This window comes from Anolis carolinensis, chromosome 5, assembly GCF_035594765.1.
Source record: "Anolis carolinensis isolate JA03-04 chromosome 5, rAnoCar3.1.pri, whole genome shotgun sequence".
Lineage (NCBI taxonomy): Eukaryota > Metazoa > Chordata > Lepidosauria > Squamata > Dactyloidae > Anolis > Anolis carolinensis.
The window spans coordinates 1128829-1152623 of NC_085845.1; the positions used below are offsets into that span (position 1 = coordinate 1128829).

Genomic DNA, 23795 nt, shown 5'->3' on the forward strand with positions numbered 1-23795 from the left:
TGAGCCGCCCAGAGTCCCTTCAGGGAGATGGTTGGCGGGATACAAGAATAAAGTTGTTGTTATTATTATTTTATTGTACGACACAGCCATATATATATATATATATATATATATATACACACAACTTTATTCTTGTATTATTATTTTATTGTACGACACAGCTCTCTCTCTCTCTCTCTCTCTCTCTCTCTCTCTCTCTATATATATATATATATATATATATATATATATATATATATATAATAACAACAACAACTTTATTCTTGTATCCTGCCAACCATCTCCCTGACGGGACTCAGGGCGGCTCACAACAGGGACAAGCCCAGCATAAGAACATAACTTACATAAAACCAGTAGTTTAAAATATTTTTTATTATTATTATTATTATTATTATTATTATTATTACTACTAAATCCTGGGGGCCGTGGTTCGGTGGAGGTGCCAAGGACAACACCATGAGGTTTCTGTCCTGTACGCCTTGGGGAAAAAGCATGTTTCCATTAAGAGAAACCCTGCTCCATGCTGCCTTGAGCACACTTGCAGAGATGCTCAGCAGAAGGGACGCGGCGCATGCCAATGAGAATCTGGGACATTCCCAGAATTGGGATGCTCCTTCCTAAGACAACCTGGAAAGGCTTCTCCTTAAAATAAATAATAATTTGGGATTTTTCCTTTCTTTTCCTTTTTTTTAGGGGAAGCAACGTTGCGCTCAAGCCGACGCACCGTTTGCTACCACAGAGCTGTGCATGCTCAAAGCAGCGCTTGCAAAGGGTTTGCTGGGCTCCCCTAAATCCAATCGCCAGCAAAGAGCAACCTGAGTTAAGGGGTGCATTTTGGGGTTGTGCACAGGGATGCAACAACCACACAAGGACGGCAGGTGCATTTCACTGCACATGTGTGTTGGAGCAGGAGGAGCTTGATAGAATGCATGGGCAAACCTGGGCCCTCCAGATGTTTTGGACTCCAACTCCCACCATTCCTAACAGCCTACCGGCCTCAGGCCCTTTCCTTTTCCCCCTCAGCCGCTTAAGCGGCTGAGGGGGAAAAGGAAGGGGCCTGAGGCCGGTAGGCTGTTAGGAATGGTGGGAGTTGGAGTCCAAAACACCTGGAGGGATGGCCAACTGGAAATACATCTTGTTCATCTTCTCCTTGCCTGCCGGTCTCTGTTTGGGCGCCTTGTGCTCCTGGGAGCTTGCAAAAAGCAAGGGCAGGGGCATCCACCCATCCATCCATCCATCATCCATCCATCCATCCATCTGCAAGGCTGGAGAGGGAGACACCGGCGCCCTTCACTTGCGCTTCGGCGGCTGTTGCTGCTGCACGCGGCGCGTCAGGTCGTCGATCCGGACGTTCTTCAGGTGCAGGAGGTGCTCCAGGCGGCGGACCTTCATCTGCAGGATCTGCGGGGAGACAGGACAAGGTCAAGGCTTTGCTAGACGCCCGGATAGCTCTCGGTGCAAAGGGGAGAAAGAAGCTGAAGAGTCCATCAGACAACTGCAACAAATCTTGGAAATAGCTGTTAGGGATTCTTCCTCTTCTTCAGAAGAGGAAGGGGAGCAGGGAAGTTATTTATGAATCTGAGGAGGAGACTTTGCAAGTACCCACATTTCAAGAGAGGCGAAAGGAAACAGAGCAGAGACGTCCTTCAGCTAGAAATGCAGCTGAGTAATTAGGAACTGCCCTAGCAGCTGTGAGAGGACTCGGGGCTATAAAGCAGAAGCAGGTGCAGCCAGCTCTTGCTGGTAACAAACTGACTCTAATGCCTAAGCTTTTGCTCCCCTTGTGCCTGCTTTGAGTCTGCATCTGGGAAACTGCTCCTAAGGATTTATTGCTGTTTCTTTGTCTGAAGTAAGACTTCTACTTGATTTGGGAATTTAACAGAGACTAAGAACTTGCAGACCGAAAGGTCCCAGGTTCAAACCCCGGGAGCGGAATGAGCGCCCGCTGTCAGCTCCAGCTCCTGCCAACCTAGCAGTTCAAAAACATGCCAATGTGAGCAGATCAATAGGTACTGCTCCGGCGGGAAGGTAACGGAACTCCATGCAGTCATGCCAGCCACATGACCTTGGAGGTGTCTATGGACAACGCTGGCTCTTCAGCTTAGCAATGGAGATGAGCACCAACCCCCAGAGTCAGACATGACTGGACTTAACGTCAGGGGAAACCTTTACCTTTACCTAAGAACTGTGTTTACCCTAAGACTTCCTAGCTTCCTTTTGCATTATTCCACTGAGTGTGCTGTGCTTTATGTTTTGCTGAAGTAAAGCAGTTTTCATTTACAGTAGAATCTCACTTATCTAAGACTCGCTTATCTGGTTCTGGATTATCCAAGGCATTTTTGTAGTCAATGTTTTCAATATATCGTGATATTTTGGTGCTAAATACGTAAATACAGTAATTACAACATAACATTACTGTGTATTGAACTACTTTTTCTGTCAAATTTGTTGTATAAAATGATGTTTTAGTGCTTAATTTGTAAAATCATTAATTGAGGCATCCGTAGGTTAAATGTTTTTGAATATTTACATAACACTATAATTTAAGACTTTGATAAGATAAGACTGTCCAACTCTGATTACCATATATACTCGAGTATAAGCCGACCTGAATATAAGCCGGCCAGGACCCTCACTTAAGACAGGGGGGGAGGTTCAGCCCTAAAAAAGGGCTGAAAAACTCGGCTTATACTCGAGTATATAGGGTACTTAAAATCCTATCCTGAACTGGACTGATATGCAAATTAACTGTATGCTGAATACATGAAGTTTGAGAGTAAACCAACTATGTTACTTTTTAAGAAGTCTGCTTATTTTTGTCTTCATTGTCTTCCTTCCGCAAGAAATTGAAAATTTGGTGGTTCCTGCAGATCTTTGAGCAGGATTAGTCCTCAGCCTTTGGACCCAGCTCAGCACTTTATCTGCTTCCTGACCCCAAGCAATCCTGTTTCACAAGATTTGAATAGCACCTTATAGCTGGCCATTCCAGCACTGAACTCTGGGTCACCATAACTGGCCTGTAAATGGAGTATTGCTACTAGTTTTATTTTTCATTGTTGGATTGTATGTTGTTTATTTATGTTTATTACTTTCATTATTTTTAAATTGTTGTATGGTTCTATTTTTATTATGTGTGTTGTATTGTATTATATTGTATTGTATTGTTTTATTTTTATCATGTTGGAAACTGCACTGAGTCCCCTGAGGAGATTGGGCGTTATATAAATAAAGTTGTTTTTTTAAAAATTATTATTATTATTATTATTATTATTATTGCTTTCCTATGGATACTGTGACCCAGGTGCTCTCTTCCCATCTGCTCAACTGGCATGTTTGCAAAATTGAAAAAAGGAACCAGTCCATGGAAAGGTGGAGAAATGTATGCTGGGGGGGAAAACCTTCATCCTCCAAAAATACGCATGTATTCCTGTACAAAACAATCTCCCTAAGCACTTACACATGTGTGAACAACCTCTTGGAAACATAGAATTACTATTGTTTTATGTTGATATAATTTATTTGATAGGTTATGTCTTATTTTAATTTTAGATGTCAAGTTATAATTTGTTCTTGTATGTTGGGTTATTATTTTTTGCTATTGTGTGTGTGTTGGTTGTTGTATTCAGGCATTGCATGTTTGCCTTTTTGTGACTGGAATCTGCCCTGTGTCCCTTTGGCGAGATAGGGCAGAATATAAAGTAGTGTTGTTGTTGTTGTTGTTGTTGTTGTTTTCTCTCTCTCTGTTTCTCTTGCAGTGGGTATAAAGTGGTAGAAATAGTTTGGCTTCATGCAGGGAGATGAAATAGTCCAACCTTTTCACTGGTGGTTGCAGGAAATGTGGCCCTGAGGAATGTTTGCTCCTTGGAGGAAAGAAGAGCAGGAGACAGGAGCATTGCAGGACTAACAAGGTGGACGAAACACAGGCGCAGGTGCGGGTAAGCGGCTATGTCTGTAATTGCACATGTTTAATATGATTGGGAATGGCATTTATTTTTGTTGTATGATGTACAGTGACAACAAAGCTATTATGTTCTGCTCGCTCACCTGAACGGTCTCCTGCAAGGCCAGCAGGGCCTGCTCCCGTTCGGCCAACTGCAGGCGCAGCAGGGCCTCGTTCTGCAACGGCACTTTGGTCCCTCTGGAAACAGGAAAGAAACAGAGGCAAGATGTATTAAAACTGGGTTGGGGTTAATGGGATTAATTTATGCTTAGGGGAAAAGCTTCTGGCCGTTTGACCAAGAATGCTTTTAATCTGCTTGAATCTAAGAACACCCCCTTTATTTGGCATAAATCAGCACAAAGTTTGGTTGCAGGAGCTGTCTTCATAGACCTCCCAGCAGTTTATGACACTGTAAATCCTCACCTTCTCCTGAGAAAAAAATTGTAATATCTCAAAGGACTATCACCTCACCTGCTTCGTAGGAAATCTGCGACAAAACGGGAGCTTTTTTGTTGAATTCCACGGCCAGAAAAGCAGATGGCAAAAACAGAAGAGCAGCCTGCCTCAGGGGAGCATGCTTGCTCCATCCATGTTGAACATCTACACAAATGATCAGCCACTGACAGAAGGGAGAGAGAGTTTCATCTATGCTGACGATCGTGCCATCACTGCCCAAGCAGGGAGCTTTGAAAATGGTTGAACAGAAGCTCTTCAAAGCTTTAGGTGCTCTTACTGCCTGTTACAGGAAAAACCTGCTGATCCCTCATCTATCTAAAACACAGACATGTTTCAGAACAGGCAAGCACCTCGAGCTTTGAGGATGACCTGGGAAGGAATCCCACTGGAGCATTGCAGCACACTCTAACATCTGGGAGTCACTCTGGATTGCGCCCTGACTTACAAGAAGCATTGCTTGAATATCAAGCAAAACGTGAGCGCTAGAAATAACATCGTAAGAAAGCTGACACAACCTGGGAATCACAACCAGACACAGCGAAGACATCTGCCCTTGTGCTTGGCCACTCTGCTGCTGAATACACATGCCCAGCGTGGAACACATCTCACCACATTAAATCAATGGAAGTGGCCCTTAATGACACATGCCGCATTCACAGGACGCTGACGCCCAACACCATTGGAGAAATTATACTGTTTAGCCAGTATTGCACCACCTGACCTCAGCCAGGAAGTAGCAGCCAACAATGAAATGTATTGTTTATTGTTTACCTGAGCGACATTGCATTTTTGCCAGATTTGTAAGCTGCTTTGAGTCCCCTCCAGGGTTGAGGAAGGCAGGGTAAAAATGAAGTAAGTAAATAAATAAATGAAAGGACCAAGGCAGTGACATCTCCGGCCCATCCCCTGTTCAGATATCTGCCAGCACGCCAACGCCTTAAATCAAGAAACAGCTTCCTAAGATCTACAGAGATACTTGCAGGAACTCCTCAGCCAGCGAGAGTCCAAAAGTGGCAGCCTAAAACCCAGAACCTGAAGCCATGGCTGATATTTATTTATTTATTTATTTACAGTATTTATATTCCGCCCTTCTTTCTCACCCCGAAGGGGACTCAGGGCGGATCACATTATAACACACATAGGGCAAACATTCAATGCCCATAAACACATCAAACAGAGACTGAGAGACACACGCAGAGGCAAGTTAACCTTCTTCTGAGGGGATGTTCGATTCTGGCCACAGGGGGGAGCAGCTGCTTCATCATCCACACTGACGGCACTTCCTCATTCCAGGTCGTAAATTAGTTAATCTTGCCTCCCCACTTTATAAGTGGTACCTTATCTCCTACTTGATAGATGCAACTATCTTTCGGGTTGCTAGGTCAGCAACGAGCAGGGGCTATTTTTTATTTTTAATTGACGGGTGCTCACCCCGCCACGGGCTGGCCTCGAACTCATGACCTCATGGTCAGAGTGATTTAAGGCAGCTGCTCAACAGCTGCGCCACAGCCCGGCCCCAAATGAGAGACTCCCTCCTGGGCACACAGAAGACGAGGTGACTTGGAAGGTGCTGAATCTTAAGAAATGTGGCCGCAAAGCGGGGCCCTCAATATACAAGTGTGGAGAAGAGCCAACCACAGACCACTGACTACAGACTACCATGCAGCCTGAGCCCTGTCACATGCACCAGGGAGGACCTTCTTGCACTCCAAGTGGCCAGCTTCTGGTCAAAGGACATTTAGGATAATGCCAAGTTTTTAACTTTGGTTATGTTTTTAAATACATCAAAACTGTATCCTTGGTTTGCTTCTGACACGATAAATAAAATAGCACAAAGTTTAAGTGGTTGACTTCATATAGAGTAAGCTTTAAAAGTTTCCAGCATCCCTGTTTCCTCCCATTGAGAAAACAGCTGCAAATAACATGCACTACTAAAATGTATCAGAGACCAAAATAAAACAACATTTAACCATTATTGATGAGATATTAGAAAGAACTTTACTTACAAAAAAACAACAACGTGTAAGTCATCACACAGGCCCAAAAAACTGGTCTGGGTAGATCAAATCCAAATAAAGGTTACAAGTCCAAAAAAAAATGAGGAGTAAAATAGAATTTCCTCTCTCGTGGGGAAACAAAGGGAGAGGAATCTCATGCGGTGAGCTGGAGCATTGTGCAAATGAACACGAAAAGTCTGGGAACAAAGAAGACCACAACTTTTTGAACTCTCCTCCTTCAAAGGAGATGGAGCATGGCCTGTATAGTCACGCATGCCACGGAGAAGGGGGCATGCACATCTGATTGGGGGTCATAGAAACAAAGAGGAAGAAAGCATGAGAGGCTGTTAATTCTCCAACATTATGGTCCCAAAAGAAGGGTCTCCGTTCCCTCGAATAGACATCCCTTCAAAGTAAATGCCTCCTCCTATATATATAGACTAGCTGTGCCCGGCCACGCGTTGCTGTGGCGAAGTCTGGTGGTGGTCTGGGAAATAAAGTATTGAGGAATTGGTGGTAGTTAAGGTCAAGGGTAAAGGTTTTCCCCAGACATTAAGTCCAGTCGTGTCTTACTCTGGAGGTTGGTGCTCATCTCCATTTCTAAGCCGAAGAGCCGGCATTGTCCGTAGACTCCTCCAAGGTCATGTGGGATGACTACATGGAGCGGCGTTACCTTCCCACCGGAGCAGTACCTATTGATGCACTCACATTTGCATGTTTTCGAACATCTGGGTTGGCAGAAGCTGGGGCTAACAGTGGGGGCTCTCTCCGCTCCCCCAATTCAAACCTGTGGCCTTTCGGTCCAGAAGTTCAGCAGCTCAGCGCTTTAACACGCTGCACCATCAGGGGATATTATTTCCTAAAGGTTGTGAATATACAATATTTCTGATTGGTTTTTTTTTGTTTGTTGGAGGCAAGTATGAATGCTACAATTAGGACAAATGATTAGGATGTAATGGCCTTGCAGCCTTAAAGCCTGGCTGTTTCCTCCCTGAGTGAATTTTTTGTTGGGAGGTGTTAGCTGGCCCTGATTGTTTCCTGTCTGGAATTCCCTTGTTTTCAGAGTGGTGTTGTTTGCGATATTTTATGTGCTTCTACTGTCTGTGGCCCTGAGAAAACAGAGGATTTTCCAGACTTTGATGATGGGAATACTTTGTTGGGAGGTGTTAGCTGGCCCTGATTGTTTCCTGTGTGGAATTCCCCTGTTTATTTACTGTCCTGGTTTTAGAGATTATATTGTTCTGCATTATTCTATCCCAGTAATTATTTCATATTAAAGAAGAATCTCACTTATCCAACATTCGCTTATACAATGTTCTGGATTATCCAGCGCAGTCTGCCTTTTCATAATCAATGTTTTTGTAGTCAGTGTTTTAAATTCATTGTGATATTGTAGTGGTAAATTTGTAAATACAGTACAGTAGAGTCTCACTTATCCAACATAAACGGGCTGGCAAAACGTTGGATAAGCGAATATGTTGGATAATGAGGAATTAAGGATAACCCTATTAAACATCAAATTAAGTTATGATTTTACAAATTAAGCACCAAAACATCATGTTAGACAACAAATTTGTCAGAAAAAGTAGTTCAGTACACAGTAATGCTATATAGTAATTACTGTATTTATGAATTTAGCACCAAAATATCACGATATATTGAAAGCATTGACTACAAAAATGCGTTGGATAATCCAGAACGTTGGATAAGCGAGACTCTACTGTAAATACTACATAGCATTACTGCGCATTGAACTACTTTTTCTGTCAAATTTGTTGTATAATATGATGTTTTGGTGCTTAATTTGTATAACGATTACCTAATTTGATGTTTAATTGGCTTTTCCTGAATCCCTTCTTATTATCCAACATATTCACTTATCCTGCCGGCCTGTTTACGTTGGATAAGTGAGACTCTACTGTATATTTCTAATCTTATATTATCTGCTCAGAACTGGATTATATGAGGCCCCTTCTTCACAGCTGTATAAAATGCACACTGAAGTGGATTATATGGTAGTGTGGAGTCAAGATAATCCAGTGCAAAGCAGATAATATAAGATTATAAATGGGTTATATAGCTGTGTGGAAGGGCCTTGAGTCTACACTGCCATATAATCCAGTGCAAATTAGATAATCTGTGGAAGAAGTCTAAGTGAGGCCTAAATCTGCCTGTCCCCTAACTGAAACCTGGCTGTCCCTTGGTTGCTAGGCAACCAAGTGGGCAGAGATTAGCCCTCTAAACTGGCAGCAATTGGATAAAAAAAATTATTGCTCTCCCTCTAATTAGGACTTTTTCTTTTCTTTTTGTTGTATCAACCTTGAGGTGTGGATGATGTCAAGGACAGAACGCCACAAGATTCAAAGTAACAGAGTTTATTAGATTACAGAACTCAAAAATGCCCGTAAAACACAAGGGCCAGGCAGTTTTTGCCTTTAGGAGCAAAAAGGGGCAAAAGTAAATGTTCAAAAGATAAACCGGATTAAACCGGAGTTTAATCCGGGTAAAAACAAACTGCTTGCTTCAGCCTGGGTGTAAACGAAACGAAAGCCAAGGAACAAAAGATACAAAGAATGCAACTAATTGGCAGCAGATTCCTCTCTGCTGCCAACACTGTGCTTAGAGTAACTTGCGTCGCTCCCCCACACACACAGCAGACAGGATCTCCAACACGAGTAAATCAGCCAAGGATTGTAGCAGTTGAGTAGACCAGTTCCGTTCCGTAGATCAAAGCCAGAAGCAGACGTTTGTAGTTTTTCCAAGTCCAAGAAGGGGGGAAGACAAGCCGTGGTCAGTTCAGTCCGAGTTCTCAAAGCAGGAGATGGCGTCCGTCAAGAAGACGACGGAGGGTCAAGCTAATAAGAGTAAACACAGGTTTGCACAAACAAATGCCCACACAATCCCTCCCGCCGTCTGACCCTGGATTCCAATCAACTTACGTCACAGCACAGGAAAGCACACAAGTCTTCAGGGAAGCGTCCCACACACACACGGATCCCAAGCGTTTGCCCAGATTACCTTGCCCAACGCAATTTGCAATTGCTCTCAAGCCCCATTTTATGCCAGTTACAAATCTTCATCACTGTCAGCTGTCCTCCTTAACCCGGGCGTTTCCTCATCACTTTCCTCGTCAGAGCTGGAACACCTCTGACTACGCCCAACAGCATCTCCAGCTGTGGATCCCGTCCCATCCCTCCAGCTAAACCATGGGTCTAATCCTGAAGGTCCCCATTCATCTTCTGTCCCATCATGGCCAGTGGCACCCACTTCCTCCCTTACCCGAGTCCAATCCATCTCATCCTCCTCTGAGCTAACCAGCCCCTCCTCCATTCTCTCCGTAAACCCTGCGAAAGACTCCTCGTCAGATGGTGCTGCAAATATGTCTCGCAGTCTTTTTCTCTCTCGCTCCTCGAGAGTATCTGACTCTCGAGGAGTCTTACGCCCACGTCTGTCAGTAACAGAGCCATGAGGCTCAATCATAACACTATCCCCTCTCACAAAGGCCTCCTCCCCCGATGGCGGAGAAGTGGCAGTGATACCCTCCGCTATAGCACCACGACGACTAGAGGTATCAAGTTTCAACAGCGAACGATGAAAGACTGGATGGACCTTTAAACTAGACGGTAAACGCAAACGAAACGCAACAGAAGAAATCTTTTTAACGATAGGAAAGGGACCCAAATACCGAGGCGCAAACTTTCCCCCAGCCTGTTTAATATGTTTGGAAGATAACCACACCAAATCCCCTTCTTCCAACTCCTCCCCTGCCTGCCTGTGGCGGTCAGCCTGAGTCTTCTGCGTTGCCTTAGCTTCCAACAGTAAGCGACGGGCAACATCATGCAATGCAGCCATTTCCGAAGAGCGGTACACAGGGTCCGAAGAGACCACATTGGTCGACGGCGCCACACCTCCCCGTGGGTGAAAACCATAAGTTAGCTCAAATGGCGTATGCTGACTAGACGTGTGCACCGCATTGTTGTAAGCAAATTCCGCCACCGGTAACCACTTTACCCAAGCCGTGGGTTGATCTAAACAAAAACAACGCAGATACTGCTCTAAGAGCCCATTAACCCGTTCCGACTGTCCATCCGTTTGCGGATGGAAAGCTGAAGACACGTTTAACTTAGTCCCCAAACACTCATGGAAGTGTTTCCAAAAGCGTGACACAAATTGCGGAGCCCTATCTGAAATAATCACCTCGGGTGCTCCGTGCAAACGATAGATGTGCTTTGTAAATAGTAAGGCCAACGTAGGGGCCGCCGGAATGGTTGAACAAGGAATAAAATGAGCCAGTTTACTAAATAAATCCACCACCACCCAAATACAAGTATAACCCCCAGACTTAGGCAAATCTGAAATAAAATCCATGGAAATGATTTGCCATGGCCTCTCCGGAACAGGTAAAGACGATAACAACCCTCTAGGGCGCCCAACAGGCGTCTTACTCTGCTGACAAACGGCGCAGCTGTCACAAAAGCGCAGAATGTCTTGCCGCATCTTTGGCCACCAGTAGCTCCTGGTGATAAGCTGTACGGTCTTGAACCTGCCAAAGTGCCCAGCCATGGGTTCGTCATGGTGGGCTCTAATCACCTCCAACCTGAGGGTCCCTACTGGTACGTAAACCTGCCCCCTACGCACCAATACCCCGTCTTGATCCTGGAGATGCGGCAGTATGGTACGGTTACCTGCAGAGAGCAGCATCAGTTGCTCCTGAGTCCACACATCATCCTTCTGAGCCTCAAGGATCTGGTCATGTAACCCAAACTCATTATCTACAACACACAGAGAGGCAGTAGGCAAGATGGTCTGACATACTACCTGCTCATTGGTCTTAAATTCCGGCTTGCGGGATAAAGCATCGGCCCGCAAGTTTGCCTTCCCCTCCACGAACTGCACCTTGAAGTTAAACCTGGAGAAAAACAAAGCCCAGCGGATTTGACGCTGGTTTAACTTCTTTGCTGTTTGCAAGTGCTCTAAGTTCTTGTGATCAGATCTGACCACGATCTGGTGCCGTGCCCCTTCAAGCCAGTGCCGCCACACCTCAAACGCCACCTTAATCGCCAACAACTCCTTCTCCCATATGGTATAGTTCTGCTCGAAGGGTGTTAGTTGCCGCGAGTAAAATCCACAGGGACGCAAGGTCCCTGAGGAATCCTTCTGAGACAATACAGCCCCCAACGCGTAGCTAGAAGCGTCCGCTTCTACCACGAACGGTCTGTCAACATCAGGATGGGTTAGTATGTTGTCCGATTGAAAACTAGACTTTAGTTGTAGAAACGCCTCGTGAGCTTCCCGCCCCCACACAAATGGCTGTTTCTTGCGCAGAAGCTGCGTCAAAGGTACCGTGAGCTTTGCAAAATTCGGAATAAACTCCCGGTAGTAATTAGCGAAACCCAAGAACCTTTGTACATCCTTCTTAGTCTTCAGCTCCTGCCATGAGTTGACGGCGTCAACCTTATGTGGGTCCATTTTAAGTTCCCTACCTGACACTACATGACCTAGGAACTCCACTTCAGGCACATGAAAGACGCACTTGGAAGCCTTGGCGAAAAGCCCATTAGCCCGCAGTCGGTGCAGAACCTGCTTGACATGTTGACGATGTTCTTTCTCGTCCTTAGAAAAAATCAAGATATCATCCAAATAAATCACTAAAAATTGGTCAATTAGGTCCCTGAACACATCGTTCATGAACCTCTGGAATACCGCAGGAGCATTACAAAGCCCAAAAGGCATGACTCGGAACTCGTGGCATCCGAAACACGTGTTAAATGCCGTCTTCCATTCATCCCCTTCCCGTATACGGATTAAGTTATAGGCCCCCCGCAGGTCAAGCTTGGTAAAGACCTTAGCCCCTTGCACCCTTGATAACAGTTCCGAGATTAAAGGCAGCGGGTACCTATCCCGAATGGTGTATTTGTTTAGGATCCGATAATCGCAGACCAACCTAAGTTCCCCAGTTTTTTTGGCTACAAAGAATACCGGTGCCGCAGTTGGAGAACTAGATGGGCGAATAAACCCCTTGGTTAAATTTTCATCTAGAAACTCCCGCAAAGCTTGCCTTTCCGGTACAGTCAAGGCATACAGCCTCCCTGCTGGCAGTTTCGCACCTTCTGCCAACTTGATGGCGCAATCATATGGCCTGTGCGGTGGTAATTTGTCCGCTTCTCTTTTACAAAATACATCAGAGAACTCCCCATACTCAGCAGGCACTCCCTCCATATCAGAATGAGTAACATTTAGAGTGCAACAATCCTGCCTCTTTAAGATCACTTTACGTGTTGCCCAATCTACTTGTGGGTTTACTACAGCTAGCCAATCCATCCCCAGGATCACATCATATCTAGGCAAGCTCGTAATATCCCACACAAACGTTCCCGTTACTCCCTGCACCTCCCACGTTACTGCTGAGGTTTCATGGTTAACCACCCCAGTCTCCAGCAGTCTCCCATCTGCTCCTTCCACCCACACGTCGCATGCCTTGCGCACTCTAGGAATGCCATGCTTCTTAGCAAACTCAATATCTACATAGGAGACCGTAGCCCCTGAGTCCAGCAGTGCCAAAGTAGAAACAAGTTCCCTTCCCCCAACAGATAATGTAATGGGTACGAAAACATGCTTCCTCCCCTCAGTTGACTGCTTGAGGAGCCCTAGTGCGTTGGACTCACGTCGCACTAGGGCTGGCCTTTTCCCGAAAGCTGGGAAGGTTTCACATTACAATTTTTGGCAAAATGCCCAGCATTCCCACAGTACAAACACAAGCCCAGCTGCCTCCTACGGCTCTTTTCCTCTGTAGACAGCTTTTTAAAGACCCCAAGCTCCATGGGCTCTTCCCCCATCACCACAGGTGCCCTGGTTACATGCATGGGTGGCGCACACATTGCTTTTGAGTGTTTACGAGCCTCGAACCTTGCGTCTAAACGCAGCACCTTAGCTACTAAGGCGTCCCAGCTTTCAGCCGGCTCCAAGCGTGCTAATTCATCCTGGAGCATATCACTTAACCCGGCAGTAAATAAAAGCATGAATGCATTTTCCCCCCAATCCAGCTGGTGGCGATACAGGTTAAACTTATTTAAGTAATCCAAAACAGTCCCCTTTCCCTGTTTCAACCGATACAGAGCCCACCCAGCGTTCTCCGTGCGGAGAGGATCCCCAAAAGTATCAGTTAACAACTTTTTGAAATTATTCAAATTGTCCTTGACTGGGTCATTTCCCAAAATTAAATTAGTGGCCCATTGTCCTGCGGGACCGGTCAACAAACTCAAAATAAAGGCCACCTTGCTAGTGTCTGTAGGAAAAGCATGAGCACTGAGCTGAGAAAAATAAAGCTCCACTTGTGCCAAAAAGGTTGGCAACTTGCACCTGGTTCCGTCAAAGCGTTCAGGAGTCAAAACATGTCCTTTCACAGCCTGAGCTGTTTGGATAACGGTAAAAGCCGTTTGCAATTGGTCTACTTTGGCCCTTAACTCATCCATCGTCTTCCTGACGGGTTTATTGCTGCAATAAACTTTTTTTATGGCGTTGGGCAATCTGTCAAGGACAGAACGCCACAAGATTCAAAGTAACAGAGTTTATTAGATTACAGAACTCAAAAATGCCCGTAAAACACAAGGGCCAGGCAGTTTTTGCCTTTAGGAGCAAAAAGGGGCAAAAGTAAATGTTCAAAAGATAAACCGGATTAAACCGGAGTTTAATCCGGGTAAAAACAAACTGCTTGCTTCAGCCTGGGTGTAAACGAAACGAAAGCCAAGGAACAAAAGATACAAAGAATGCAACTAATTGGCAGCAGATTCCTCTCTGCTGCCAACACTGTGCTTAGAGTAACTTGCGTCGCTCCCCCACACACACAGCAGACAGGATCTCCAACACGAGTAAATCAGCCAAGGATTGTAGCAGTTGAGTAGACCAGTTCCGTTCCGTAAATCAAAGCCAGAAGCAGACGTTTGTAGTTTTTCCAAGTCCAAGAAGGGGGGAAGACAAGCCGTGGTCAGTTCAGTCCGAGTTCTCAAAGCAGGAGATGGCGTCCGTCAAGAAGACGACGGAGGGTCAAGCTAATAAGAGTAAGCACAGGTTTGCACAAACAAATGCCCACACAATCCCTCCCGCCGTCTGACCCTGGATTCCAATCAACTTACGTCACAGCACAGGAAAGCACACAAGTCTTCAGGGAAGCGTCCCACACACACACGGATCCCAAGCGTTTGCCCAGATTACCTTGCCCAACGCAATTTGCAATTGCTCTCAAGCCCCATTTTATGCCAGTTACAAATCTTCATCACTGTCAGCTGTCCTCCTTAACCCGGGCGTTTCCTCATCACTTTCCTCGTCAGAGCTGGAACACCTCTGACTACGCCCAACAGCATCTCCAGCTGTGGATCCCGTCCCATCCCTCCAGCTAAACCATGGGTCTAATCCTGAAGGTCCCCATTCATCTTCCGTCCCATCATGGCCAGTGGCACCCACTTCCTCCCTTACCCGAGTCCAATCCATCTCATCCTCCTCTGAGCTAACCAGCCCCTCCTCCATTCTCTCCGTAAACCCTGCGAAAGACTCCTCGTCAGATGGTGCTGCAAATATGTCTCGCAGTCTTTTTCTCTCTCGCTCCTCGAGAGTATCTGACTCTCGAGGAGTCTTACGCCCACGTCTGTCAGTAACAGAGCCATGAGGCTCAATCATAACAGATGATGGGTTGTGTTGTCAAATTTTGAGGTTGGGGGGCCTGTACTTTTGTTGTTTTGTGAATCGCCGTGATGCCATCACTCTTTTATATATATATACACACACACACACACACACACACACACACACACACACGAGGGCTATTCAGAAAGGAGATTACATTTTGGAATGAAAAATGAAATCTAGGCACTTCTCATAGCGATAAAAGAGTTTGAAAAGTCCTTCCCCACCAGACTTTGCCACTTGGCTTGCATCCTCAACCAGGCAGGCATCCCTTTCCGCAGCTGCGCATGTGCATGCACTCAACTTTTTCCCCCACGCTCGTCCTGGATCGCTCTTGTTTTGCAAATGCTTGCAAGGAAGGTTATGGCGACCGTTTTTTGGGACAGGAAATGTGTGCTTCTTGCAAAACCTTAGAAGGGACGCCCGCCTGGTTGAGGACACAAGCCAAGCGGCAAAGTTTGGTGGGGAAGGACTTTCCAAATTCTTTTATCGCTATGAGAAGTGCCTAGATTTCAATGGGGACTATGTTGAGAAGTGGTATTTGAGTCTGGCTTTCAACTGCATATGGTAAATGTTTTCTCCTATACTTTGTTCATTTTTCATTCCAAAATGTAATCTCCTTTCTGGATAGCCCTCGTGTATATATGTGTGTGTGTGTGTATTATTTATTTATTTATTTACAGCATTTATCTTCCGCCCTTCTTTCTCACCCCGAAGGGGACTCAGGGCGGATCACATTATACATATAGGCAAACATTCAATGCCTTTTAACATAGAACAAAGACAAGACAAACAAACATAGTCTCCCAGCGGGCCTCGAACTCATGACCTCCTGGTCAGAGTGATTCATTGCAGTGATTCATTGCAGCTGCTCTCCAGCCTGCGCCACAGCCCGAGCGCGCGCGCGCTCGCGCTCTCTCTCTCTCTCTCTCTCTCTCTCTCTCTCTCTATATATATATATATATATATATTCAACCCTGCCACCTGAAGGGACTCGGGGTAGCTAACAAAATACAGCAAAGTGCTGCATATAGACAATACATAAATCTAAAATGATAAAGCCATAAAATTACAATCACACACATACATAAATACAATTTGAAACTTGATGAACTTTTGGTGGAAAACAACGTGTTTACGTAATCAGAGACAATGGCTCTTTAAGTTAAGGAAATTTTTACAAGGTTCATTATGTTAAGATGGAACTATAGCCAACCTGAAGGCACCCACAAACATCTCTGGGAGCTGCCCATAGGTCTCCTGACCCCGGCCGCAGGATTTCAGCTTCTGCTCAACAGGGAAAATGCTTACCTGTCTGGCCCAGGTGAGTCATGGATGTAGATCCCGGTGCTGTTGGGCTTGGCCATGGGCTTGGAAGAGTACCCTGAAAGAGCCAGGATGGAGAGCATGTTGAGCAAAGGCTCTCAAGGGGCCTTGTGGCTCTGCAACCCACATCGCAGCCAGAGCCGGCAGGCTGTTAGGAATTGTGGGAGTTGAAGTCCAAAACACCTGGAGGGCCCAAGTTGGCCCATGCCTGAACTTGCCCCCCTCCCAGTGCTTTTGCATGCCAATCTCACGAGTTCAGGTGTTTCTCCAACTGACCTTACCTGTATCCAGGTAGTTGCTGTCTTCCAGGGTCGAGTGTATCCCCTGCTCCTGCATTGAGAGTCAGGGGAGAAAATAAGCATATTGAGAGGCCAAACATTGAGACTCCACTATGACTCTCTTCCACTATGAAAAGAATGTTCCTTATTATCTGTGGTGGCTCATGGGTTACGATCTCAAGGCCAAGGCAGAAGAATGCACTCTGGGATTCTATCTGAATTACTATTATTATTATTATTATTTTATTATGTCACAGAAAACAAGATAGATATGCTGTAATTATTATTATTATTATTATTATTATTATTATTATTATTATTATTATTATTATTATTATTATTAGGTTGCTGTGAGTCTTTCGGGCTGTATGGCCATGTTCCAGAAGCTAACTCTCCTGACGTTTCGCCCACATCTGTGTACCTCACACCTCTGAGGATGCCTGCAACAGATGTGGGTGAAACGTCAGGAGAGAATGCTTCTGGAACATGGCCATACAGCCCAAAAGACTCACAGCGACCCAGTGATTCCAGCCATGAAAGCCTCTGAGAATTACTATTATTATTGTACTGTCAAAGGCTTTCGTAGCCGGAATCACTGGGTTGCTGTGAGTTTTTCAGGCTGTATAGCTATGTTCCAGCAGTATTCTCTCCTGACGTTTTGCCTGACTCTGTGCATCCTCTGAGGTTCTGCTGGCAGTGAGGCAAGTGGAGTATATTATTATTATTATTATTATTATTATTATTATTATTATTATTATTATTATTTTATTATTATGACACAGCAAACAAGATAGATATGCTGGATTTCGTATCACAAAATCACAAGTCGAACACTTCCCAAGTGTCTAGGACTGTGTGATGTATTTTCGGATGATGCGCGCAGATCCGTCGGGTGGCCTTTTGCAGTTGGCAGATCGTAATTTTGTCAATGTCTATTGTTTCCAAATGCCGGCTGAGATCTTTTGGCACGGCACCCAGTGTGCCCGTCACCACCGAGACCACCTGAACTGGTTTCTGCACTGGTTTATTATTATTATTATTATTATTATTATTATTATTATTATTATTATTATTATTATTGTATGACACAGCAAACAAGATAGACATGCTGGATTTCGTTTCACAAAATCACAAGTCGAACACTTCCCAAGTGTCTAGGACTGTGTGATGTATTTTCGGATGATGCGCGCAGATCCGTCGGGTGGCCTTTTGCAGTTGGCAGATCGTAATTTTGTCAATGTCTATTGTTTCCAAATGCCGGTTGAGATCTTTTGGCACGGCACCCAGTGTGCCCGTCACCACCGAGACCACCTGAACTGGTTTCTGCACTGGTTTATTATTATTATTATTATTATTATTATTATTATTATTATGTTTATTTATACTCCAGTATTCTCTCCACAAGGAGGCTCAAAGCAAGTGGAGTGTATATTATTATTATTATTATTATTATTATTATTATTATTATTATTATTGTATGACACAGCAAACAAGATAGATATACTGGATTTCGTATCACAAAATCACAAGTCAAACACTTCCCAAGTGTCTAGGACTGTGTGATGTATTTTCGGATGATGCGCGCAGATCTGTCGGGTGGCCTTTTGCAGTTGGCAGATCGTAATTTTGTCAATGTCTATTGTTTCCAAATGCCAGCTGAGATCTTTTGGCATGGCACCTGCGGGGGGTATTATTATTATTATTATATTTATACTCTGCTTTTTCTCTCCACAAGGAGACTCGAAAGCGGCTGGACTGCAAAGGAAACATCAAAGGCTGGATCCAAACTGCCATACAATGCAGCTTGGAACTGCATGATATGGTCAGTGTGTAGACTCATATAATGCAGTTCAAAGTGCAGTATATAGGTCTACACTGACCATATAATGCAGTTTCAAATAGCATTGTATGGCAGTGTAGATCCAGCCTAACTGTGATGTCTCATGGGCCTTGTAGTCCTGTTCCTAGTACTATTGTGGCAGACGAAGAGGAAAACATGGGATTTCCACCGGTTCAGCCAGAATCGGAGCCCCTGCACCTGGAGGATGTCTGCCCTCAAGAAGTCAGCCAAACAAGCCTTGGGCAGAATTCTCCCCCGTTTTCCCGAAAGGACAATTATAATAGAGATAGAGGAGCTAGGGAGGCTAATCGACGGAGCCTCAGAATCGCAGCCAAACAATTAGCTGATTAGGTCTGCTTCCCTTGGGAAATTCTAAGGAGTCATGCATCTGGACGGAGTTGGGTTTCACTTCTCGTTCTCCAGGGAAAGTGTTCTTCTGGCGGGAAACGAGACCCTATTTAGGTGTTTTGCCGCAAGGGAAACCTTGCGGAGTCAACTCGTCAGCTTGAGGAGTGAGATCGTGTGTGGACTTCGTAATCCCCAGTTCCTTGTTTCCCGGACCAAGTTCCAAGCCTGCCTTTTCACGTTTTGCCGCGGACCTCGCCACGGACCTTGTTCTTGCTTCTTGTTTGCCTCGTATCAAGTCTTGTTTAGCCAAGAATCTAGTTTGTTTTCCAGCCTTGTTGTTAAGCTTCAACGGACTAAAAGACCTTGTCATCTCCCCACACTATTGCTTGGCAAAGTGTGTGTTTCGGTTAATGGATTATAACTTTGGACTCTAATATCACATATTGGACATTATTTTCCTGGACTATATTTGACCTTTCCTGAAAGGTCTACTTCTGAACTATATTCTTCAATTGTTTTTATTGACTTTTTATATTCCTTTAATAAAGATATTAGATAGAATCCGGCCTCTGCGCATGGTTATTGGTGTTCTGTAGCCTGGGTCTTGACACTAACTCTATTTCAGTTTGGATGATGTTATGAGCATGTTCTAGTCCAGACATGAGCAAACTTGGGTCCTGCAGGTGTTTTGGACTCCAACTCCCACCATTCCTGACAGCCTCAGGCCCCTTCCTTTCCCCCCTCAGCCGCTTAAGCTTGCCCTGCCCTTCCTTTTCGCTTAAGCGGCTGAGGGGGAAAAGGAAAGGGCCTGAGGCTGTCAGGAATGGTGGGAGTTGGAGTCCAAAACACCTGCAGGACCCAAGTTTGCCCCAACCCCATTCCCCTTGCCCTTGCCCTGCTCTCCCCAGGCTCGGGGCTTTCTGATCGATGCTCTTGAGGCACTTCATAGGACTCCGTGGTGTGCTGCCAGCATGACTCAGCCCCGGCTTGGCTCTCTTCTGGGCCACGTCCAAGGAAGGAGATTCTGCAGCAGCCAATCCCGTGGATGACTTATTCCCAGGCTCGGTGCATCTGTTCGGTGACGGCTGATGTCAATCTGACTTCTGGAGCGATGTCTTTAATTAAGAACTGAGTCAGAGTTCCTCCTCGTGGATATTCCTGCACATCATTCTCTTTGCTTGTCAGCAACATGTGCAACATTTAGCCTTCTATAGTTTTCTTTCCACCCAATATTCTTAGATACTTAGTGGAGACAAGCCGGAAGGATATTGGACCTTCTGGGTTAGTGTTGTAGCCCAGCCTCCATCTGAGCTGTCAGGTGAGCCTGAGGTTGGGCTTGTTCGGCCTGTGATCGTCCCTGCACCTGCCTTGTCAAAGGACTCTGGGTTCGGGCCTGAGATGCACCCAGAGTTTGTCCCAGTGGATTCTGGGACCAGAGACAGGTATCTTGAACTGCCTTCCTCAAAGGAGTCAAGATCGGACATCCAGGTGCCAGATGGACATTCTAGTTCGGATTCTGGAAGTGATAATGCGGATAGGGATAATGAGCTTGACAGAAGGAAGGCGATAACTCAGCAGAGGAGAGAAAGGGAGTGTGTGAGAAGAAGTAAACGGTTGCTATTCAAACGAAATAATGAGCAGGCTTCTCACGGGAAGAGACCTTGAGTTTCCCTTAAGAAGGGCTGCTTTCTCTGAAAGATTCAGAGGTGATAACTTTGCTGATTCAAGACACAGAGATCTCTGCTTCGTGCTCCATGTGAATTCCATGTTATTTCCTGCAGCTTTGTCGCTTGATTTTGGTTTCAGCCTTGTTCTAGCTCCTGGCGATTTCTGTGTATCCAGTTGAAGTTCCAGTTATTTTGCAGTTTGGTTTTCTGCTCCAGCCAAGACCCTTGCCTTATGTTCCAGCACTGACCCTGTACCTTGGACTGAACTTGGAGTTTTGTTCCTGTGTTCCAGTTTTGCTCCCTGTGTTTCTAGTTTGACTCATGCCTTGGATTAATCCTTGAGATCTTGCTTGAAGTATTCTTGATACCTTTCTTGGGACTAGCTTTGATATCCAGTTTGGACTATGTTCTTTGAGTGCCTTTTATAGACTCTTGCGTCAAGATTCTCAAGCACTTTGTTCTTGTGGATTCAAACCCATTTATTGACTTTGAACTTTGATTTGCTATTGCTTGCATATAACCGTCAATAAACAGCTTGCTTGCTTTTATTCTGGGGATCCAGTGTGGTTTTGAGGTGCCTTTGCAGCCTAGGGGTGCAACAGTTAGATTATTAAAAGCCGCCTTGAGTCCCCCCAGGGAGAAAGGTGGGGTAAAAATTGTGTAAATAAATAAATAAAAATTATATGCACTGTTGCTTCTGATACATTTCTTCTACTTTGCTCAGACTTCTCCTGGAATAATAACCCTGTGACCAATTTGTTAGATAGATAATGCATTGTTAAGTCAGGAATGCATTGGCTGTAACCCTATTGTGTAAAACCAGTGGAAAATACAGTTCTAATGGACATGTGGTCACACACCTGTTGAGGGGTTAAGTGGGTGGTGATGTGTAACTTAAGGGACACGCTGAAGAAGCTGAGTCCTGACCATGTGACAGGCATGACAGGAGCAGAATTCAAAATGATCTTAACAATTAGAAAGATGATTGGCCAAAACTAACACAGTGAACCTCAACAGGGACAGATGCAAGAGACTCCACTTAGACAGAAAAAAAATGGAATGCAAATATACAGAACGGGGGACGATGCCTGGCTTGACAGCAGGACGTGTGAAAAAGATCATGGAGTCCTCATGGAGGGTGAACATGAGCCAACAATGTGATGCGGCAGCAAAAGAAAGCCAATGGGATTTTGGCCTGCATCAATAGGAGTCTAGTGTCTAGATCCAAGGAAGTCCTGCTCCCCCTCTCTTCTATTCTGTCTTGGTCAGACCACTTTACCTGGAGTCACCCTGTGTCCCATTCTGGGCACCGCAATTGAAGGGAGATATTGACTAAGCTGGAATGTGTCCAGAGGAGAGAGAGTTAAAGGATCAAGGGTCTGGAGAACAAGCCCTATGAGGAGTGGCTGAAAGAGCTGGGCATGTTTAGCCTGCAGAAGAGAAGTCTGGGAGGAGTCATGATGAGGGCTATATATAAATACGTGAGGGAAAGTCATAGGGAGGAGGGAGCAGGCTTCCTTTCTGCTGCCCTGGAGACTAGGAAACAATGGCCTCAAACTGCAGGAACGGAGATTCCACATGAACATCAGGAAGAACTTCCTCACTGTGAGAGCTGTTCAGCAGTGGAACTCTCTGCCCCAGAGGGAGTGTGGTGGAGGCTCCTTCTTTGGAGGCTTTTAAGCAGAGGCTGGATGGCCATCTGTCGGGGGTGCTTTGAATGCAATATTCCTGCTTCTTGGCAGAATGGGGTTGGACTGGATGGCCCACAAGGTCTCGTCCAACTCTAGGATTCTGTGATGAAGATTGCATCATTCCCTTTTGTCCCTGGCGGATGATGAGAAAGCAGTGGGTTCTTCCTCTTGCCATGATTCTCTTGCTTCTTTCTGTCCGTCTGTTGCGGGCATCTAAGGAATTCTAAGCAGACAGCAATGGTAAGGCGCACCTTTTTTGGCCAAATTACAAAGACTGCACTTTTTGCCGCTGCGCATTACATTCAGCAGCAATTCCTCTCTTTTTTGGCTTCAGAGTTTTGAAATTTGAGTGCGCATTAGATTCGATGGTGTATTAGACTCGAGGGAATACAGGTAATCATCTCTGGCTCAGATCGGATTTTAGAAATGCTATCTTTTGGGACTGAAACATCCAGATCCCCTGGGCAGCATGGCCGCTGGGGGATGCTGGGCATCATCGTCTTTAGAAAGTAAGACGTCAGAGCTTCATGAGACTATAGAGAGAAAGAAAGGCAGGATGAGGAGGAAGGCAGACCCTCCAACCAGCGAAGGAGCAAAGACGAGGCAGAAAGGCAGAGACCTGGGGCAGCGGAGGAAGAGGAGTCGGGAAGGAGCAGAGACTGCAGCAGGCTTCAGCGGTGGGAAGATGGCCCTGGAAAAGGAAGAAGAAGAAGAAGAAGAAGAAGAAGACAGGAAAGGGGAGGCAGGCACAACAAGGAGACAGGAGCTTTGTGTGTGTGGTATGTGTGCAACTGCATACTTATGCACACACATAGCCCGGCGTCTTGTTGGCAGTAGACACAGGTGTACAAGCCCCAATTCTGGGGGGAAGTGAGACATATAAATAAACTTAATGCAAAGTCAGCCTTATGCCTGACCTTCTTTGGTTTGTACACAGGCAGGTGTTCCATATTTATTTCAAAGGGGAACCTTGAAATTCTCTCAGGCTCAGAGGACAGCAATGGCAAGACTGCCTCCTCTGAATTAATGGCAGGGGGTTGGACCGGATGGCCCGAGGGGTCTCTTCCAACTCTATGGCTCTGTGATTCTCGTCCCAAGAAGCCCTTGATAAATTTGCCTTGAGATCATTGTAACTTTGAAAGGACTTCATAGATTAGCAGTTATGCAGTCATATGGATTAGAAAAGACCATTATGGCATACAGAGTCGGGTTTGCATTTCCTAATACTCTAGAATCCCACCTCCAGAACTAGTTGATTGAACTCCCTAAAAGCTTGTGCTAAAAGCAGTTAATTATGCCTTAAAGGTGCTGCCCGTAAATCTGCCACCTGAAGCCCCATGCTGCAATGGCGTTCCATGAAGTGTCTGGGAAAGGCCACTTTGAACATCTGAGATGCTGCTTTCTCAGGCAGAACCAATACAGCAGTGCCTTGTCGGAAGCTGCACCAGTACAGGGAGAATTTCCCGCACAATAGCTTTCTTTCCCTGCTAAGGGAAGCATTTAACAGACCAAATGGCCCATTGGTTGGCTTATCCGCTGTATCTAGCTTTGCTAAAAAAATTTATGGAGCAAG

General features: G+C 45.4%; 1 protein-coding gene across 4 annotated transcripts in view; it reads right to left on the bottom strand.

The window, feature by feature from the left end:
• Positions 1 to 316: 316 nt before the first annotated feature.
• Positions 317 to 23795, bottom strand: part of spef1 (sperm flagellar 1) — a 28671-nt gene continuing 5192 nt past the window's right edge. The window contains exons 4-8 of one of the 4 annotated variants that reach the window (XM_016998812.2): positions 22842 to 22913; positions 16680 to 16728; positions 16384 to 16456; positions 4045 to 4138; positions 317 to 1401 (exon numbers count right to left, since the gene is read on the bottom strand). In XM_016998812.2, coding sequence (XP_016854301.1) covers positions 1291 to 1401; positions 4045 to 4138; positions 16384 to 16456; positions 16680 to 16728; positions 22842 to 22913 — 399 coding nt within the window. In that variant the 3' untranslated portion in view covers positions 317 to 1290. Of the gene's footprint in view, positions 1402 to 4044; positions 4139 to 16383; positions 16457 to 16679; positions 16729 to 20454; positions 22756 to 22841; positions 22914 to 23795 lie in introns of those variants that run through there. The other 3 variants (XM_003229687.4, XM_062983277.1, XM_062983276.1) reach the window with 3 other exon arrangements.